The sequence below is a fragment of the Watersipora subatra genome, chromosome 3, assembly GCF_963576615.1.
Source record: "Watersipora subatra chromosome 3, tzWatSuba1.1, whole genome shotgun sequence".
In the NCBI taxonomy this organism is placed as follows: Eukaryota; Metazoa; Bryozoa; class Gymnolaemata; order Cheilostomatida; family Watersiporidae; genus Watersipora; species Watersipora subatra.
This window is the reverse complement of record NC_088710.1, coordinates 24,354,220-24,359,782: the sequence shown is the minus strand read 5'-3', so window position 1 is coordinate 24,359,782 and position 5,563 is coordinate 24,354,220. Positions and strand designations below refer to the sequence as shown.

General features: G+C 32.8%; 1 protein-coding gene across 1 annotated transcript; it reads left to right on the top strand.

Moving 5' to 3' along the window:
• Window positions 1–1,107: 1,107 nt before the first annotated feature.
• LOC137392098 (uncharacterized) lies at window positions 1,108–5,197 on the top strand. The gene is made up of 7 exons (XM_068078723.1): window positions 1,108–1,436; window positions 1,921–2,020; window positions 2,973–3,152; window positions 3,329–3,463; window positions 3,792–3,881; window positions 4,080–4,339; window positions 4,814–5,197. Exons 1-7 carry the CDS (start codon window positions 1,254–1,256, stop codon window positions 5,024–5,026), a joined length of 1,161 nt encoding a protein of 386 aa, XP_067934824.1. The 5' UTR covers window positions 1,108–1,253; the 3' UTR covers window positions 5,027–5,197.
• Window positions 5,198–5,563: the final 366 nt, after the last annotated feature.

Below are 5,563 nucleotides of genomic sequence, written 5' to 3'. Positions count from 1 at the left end.
CGTTATTCATTGAAGCTTTCCTAGAAATTATTTTGTATAAAAAAGAATAACAAATTGATTTATGCATTGGGTTAGTGATGCACAATGATCCAGGGCCTACAGAAGATCAGGATATGTAACCACAAATTTTCTTTGACTCTAGAGATGATGCAAAGTCATAAGCGGTCTCTGCCAATTTTAGTGACTGGAAGAAAAGACAACTAGCAATATCTATAAACTTGCAAAGCGAACGCTTTTTAAAACAGAAATGTGTGTAAAAAAAAAAATTGTCTTAAAAGAATGTTTTTGTCAATTCCCTAAAAAATACTGCAAACATACATGAGTGAAAAAATTGCCACACATTTTACCATGTAATTAATGAAGTATTGTGTGTTGCTAAAGTTTTATCACTTTCAAGTACTTTACAGCCATCAAGTATAAGTTAATGATATATGTTGAACTCAGTTAAAACCATTGATCTTCAGCAGACAATATTAAGGTCTACCTGAAGAAATATTTTATTTATGATTTGTTTTGCGCATATTAAACAGTAAATTAGCTAACACCCAATACACACCAGAGGATACTTGAAAAAAAACTTCAACAATAGTTTAATAAAGTTTGGTGTTGGTGGAGGTTGGAAGCACTGACATTGTAAGCTTAAAATTACATTTGTTTCAATGAAATGAAGTGTTTACATACTTAAATTTAACTTTTTATTAATGACTTTTGCAGATGATCTAGGATAGACAGCTGTCAGAACTGATACAATGCACTTGCTAACAAAATGGGTGAATCATTAACCCATGTATGGTGTAATATTTCAACAATATGAGGATGTAAAACATTACTTGACCCAATTTTCCATAAACGGATGCAGATGCTCTGCAGAAGTATAAAAGCAGCTAGACATGAATACCAGTAACCAGAAGGTGCTGCTGCCTAAGGCAAGAGTATTACATATACAACTAGTCTTTGATTCTACTTAGGTGTTCAGGTTACTCTAAAAACTGAAACTTATTCAGTTAAGTAATTATACAATTATACAATTTTGATGTAATAAAAGTAGCTTTTGTTAAAAAAATTGGAGAAAAAGATTGGTAATAAATTATTGTATGAGAACTTGATTGTCTGGTATACCTTATCATTAGGTTATTACCGTATGATTGAAATTTTACATATAATATGGTGAGCAGTAAATCCAGCAATCTGAGTATAATTTGTTATTTGAGGTCTTTTACCTGTGAGTATTTTTGCCAATTTTAGAATAAATTATGGAAAAAAGCTACATAGTCAAGCAACAGAAGCGAAATGATGTCATCCAGATATTGAGTGCTGTTATAGCAATATCTGCTCTGGTTGTGTCTGTCTACTCTCAAATAAGTTACCAGTTGTTAAAGAAGGATGTTGATCATTTAACCAGTAGACTGGATCACCTAGAAGGAAATGGAATACAGGTGAGAAGTTATTAAATAGGTACATTAGATTAACTACAATTGAACTTATTAACCGTCAAATTAAGAAAAGTGTATTCCTAACTGGTACAATTAGAAGTGTACAGCAGAGCCTAATTACTTTTACTTTGCTATAAACCTCTGAATGTTCACATGAGAGTATGTGTTTATTTGAAAACTAGTGTTTTTCACCATATTTGAATGTCTAAAAGTGCAGCTACATATAAATGACCAAAAACCTACAACTCTATATAACGCAACGTAAGAAAATGATGCCCAATTAAGGTACACTCTCTATAATATGGACAGTGGACATACACTTATGCCTAGCATAGATTCTTCTCTAGCCTAAATCTTGGTTTAAAGGAAAAAAATTAGGAAAGGATGTCAGATAAAATGTTAAATATTTGATCAAAAAATAAATGATGAGAAGACATTTCAGAAACCGAGGTTTATATGATTGTAATATTTGAAAATTTATATCTAGGTCTCAAGGATGTCTCCAAACGATATGGAGCATAGTATACAGAAAAGATCATCAGAAGACGAAGATGTCGGTGATGGTTTGCAAAATCAATTATCATCAGGTAAGTTAGTAAAATTTTACAATCACTAAAGTAATGTTTTCATAGATCTTTTTTCAGTTTATGTAATAAAACAATATCTTAAACAAAGAAGTTATCAGCTTGCTAGCTTCATTCAATATGTAGAGCCACACACTGCATTGCGTAAGCAGTGAATTTGTTCAGTGACCTAGCTCTACACTAGATATATGTTTTTTTAAAAATTTAATTACTGTTGTTATCTTGAAAGTATAATGAAAAAGAAGTTGTTTTCTCAATGCACTACTAACATAATCAGATAACTCTCAATTGATTGATAAGAAGCTTAGAGTGGCGCATGAAAGGAGTTATTAAATGACTTTGGTATATCATAAACTGACACTACTTTAGGCCTGTGCACCTGACAAATTGGTTACGCGCTTCATCTGCTCAAAATATTGAATAGATATAAAAGTTTAAAATTTAGTTTAAATTAAGTTTAACTATAATGAAGCTTTATTAAACATATAAACTTTACTAGCAAAATCAGTGTTGGTCAGAAGAGCAAAACTCACCAACACAAATAAACTTAAAAAGCATTGAGTGGTAAATGTCGTAACTAAACCAAGACTTGCAATCAATTAGGACTTGATGATGTCATGACATGTTGAATCAGAGCTAGATATGCAGTGAGTTTTGAATGTACACATGTTTGTGACATCAGTAGAGTTGCTTAAGAACTTGTTTGCACAGTTGATAAAAGTTGTGTTGACAGACATAAGAAAGTCTTTGAAAACTTTAATTTCATCCTTTTCTTACTTTAGTGCTAGTTTGTTCTGTATTGATTAAATACTCACCAAGCATTCCTAAAAGTTTTTCCAAAAAGTCCTCTAGTTTTAAATTGTTTTAACCTGAAGCATTTTCAAATTATTTTAATTTCATAAAAAACTACAGTATCAAAAATGATACCAAAAACCTTTGTTGCATATTTTACCAGCAGGGCATTTTCCATACCTAAGAGGACCTCCAGGAAGAGATGGGAGGGATGGTAGAGATGGTAGAGATGCTAGAGATTGTGAAGTTTCAGATCTGACTGACCTTAGAGGGAGGGTTGGAAAATTGGTAAACCAGACCAAGTCTGTTGTAGCACGATCATCTGACGGGCACGCTGATAATGGTATGTTTCCGATATTTAGCAGGTTGAAAATCATTTTTTTAAAAACACTTGACATCCATGAAAGGTAAAACAGTTCATATTAGTCTGGAGTAAAATATTAGAATGATAAAAATGAGTATTGCACCACAAAGCTTTATACTATTTCCTGTGATAAGAAACGCCGTTATTATTTTCGGAAGAACTCCTACAAGAGTTTAACCAAACTATTGCTCATGGATTGCTGAGTCTCCTCCAAAGAAACAACAGAAAGTTGGAAGAAATTGAAGAACAACTGCAAGCAGATGAGGAGAGGAGTGAACTCTCTTCGAATGGTTAGTTGAGTTTCTCTTTTGCCTAAAAGATTGAAGATTTGGTATCGAGTAGAATCTGAACGTTAATAAAAGCACTATTTTAAAAGCAGCAGAAATTTTTCTCTTGGTAGATAATATAGGTGATCTTTGGTAAAAAACCGATGAATTCTCTACTTCCTATTTTGTAAAAAACATTTCGGTGCTAACTGGAAAAGTATGAGACGTAGATCTGTGATAAAAAATGTTGACAATTAGGCTTTACTTCTATTAACATTAGGAACTTTGTATTGTGGAAATTTTATTAACAAAGTTGGAAACTTTTTTAACCTGGAACTTGATAATTTTGTAGCTGACATACAACCACCTTCTGGAGGAGGAAGTTCATACATCAGATGGGGCAGAAAATCATGTGGTAACTCCTCAGAGCTCCTCTACACAGGTTGGTTACGGAAAATATATACTACATTCTAGTTCATTGCAGCTCACTTTATCAAGCAAAGAGAGTGACTAGCCATTCATTTAAATTATCATTAATTTTCTGAATAAATAGAATATATTGTTTGTGTCATCAGTTATTTCAAGTGCTGGATAATATGGCATTCACTTAGATATCCTGATTTCTTGATGTATCCTACAGGGCTAGCAGCGGGACAACACTATAGCAATGAAGGAGGCTCATCGGTCTATACATGTCTACCAACAGAGCCAGAGTATAACTCATATTTAGCTGGTGACACGGGTAATTACATATATGGATCAGAGTACCAGACCGGCTCCAATATATTTCCCAGTCAAATGCATGACCAGAATGTACCATGTTCCAGATGCTACCTCCCTAGCAGATCTACAACAATTATGATACCTGCTAAAAGGACTTGTCCATCATCTTGGAATAAGGTGAATTACCATATATCCTCCTATATAAGCCTATATTGCGCATAGGCTGATATTAGAAAGGACAGTTTCAAAACAGAGATTTGGTTTTAAAAATTTGGTGGGTTCCTGTGTCCTATTACATATTACATATAAGCTGTATCATGTACATTAGCAAGGAAGTAAATATTTGCTAACGTCATACACAGGATAATATAGCACTATACAGTATTTTTGCAGCAAGTTCTTTTAGATGCTCATTATGACACAAGAGGTTTTTAGCTTGAATGTAATTATTATCATACTACCATAATAAAAAGTCGTTTTCTCATTTTTATTTTAAAAATAAGTAGACAACTCCCGATGGAATTAAAAAATCCGAATCAGAAAGAAAATAGAAGAAGATTGGCATTAATATAAATAAACATGTAATTAAGTCAGTAATTATAGAAATGTGACTGGTTATTAAATATAAAAACTAAGCTCGTTTTTGTTTAGGAGTATGAAGGATATCTGATGTCTGGACACCCCAGTCACAAAAGAGGCTACAATTATGTCTGCATGGACAACGAACCAGAAGCCTTAACTGGATCACATGCTAACACCGATGGAGCGTTGTTCTATTTTGTTCAAGGAAGCTGCAACCAGCTTAGATATTGCCCACCTTACATAGAAGGAGCAGAACTAGCTTGTGTTGTTTGCTCTAAATAGCATACTTCCTGAACACTGAGTTCATGAGATAATTAATAGTGACAGTGAAACTTTAATGATTTAATATTCTCCTAACCTTGCTAGCTGATTATATAACTTGTTATGCAGATTGAAGAAACCAACAAAGTAATCGGCAATCCCAAATATTGCTTCCCAATATTAGTGTTCCTTATTTTATCCAATTTATTTACCGATGTAGTTACTAATAAACAAAATATAGTAATAGTTTAGGCATAGTTATATTCATTTCTCAAAGGCACAATAATTATAGATATATTAGAAAATCCCCTGTCATACAGCCTACAACCAAATTAATAATTGAAAAAGGAAATGGTACTGCTGGTTGTTGAAAAAGTTGTTGTCAGCAGAAATTGACTGCGGTATAGTTTAAATGAGAGTGGTTCGAGATGAAATAAAATAAATTTGAGGGAGCATGACTCCAAAAAGGTGCAACTAACAATTTCAACTAATATAGATAAGTTAGATAAGTAAAGTGTTTTGTTAAAGGTCACACAGTCTAAATTATACATACATGTA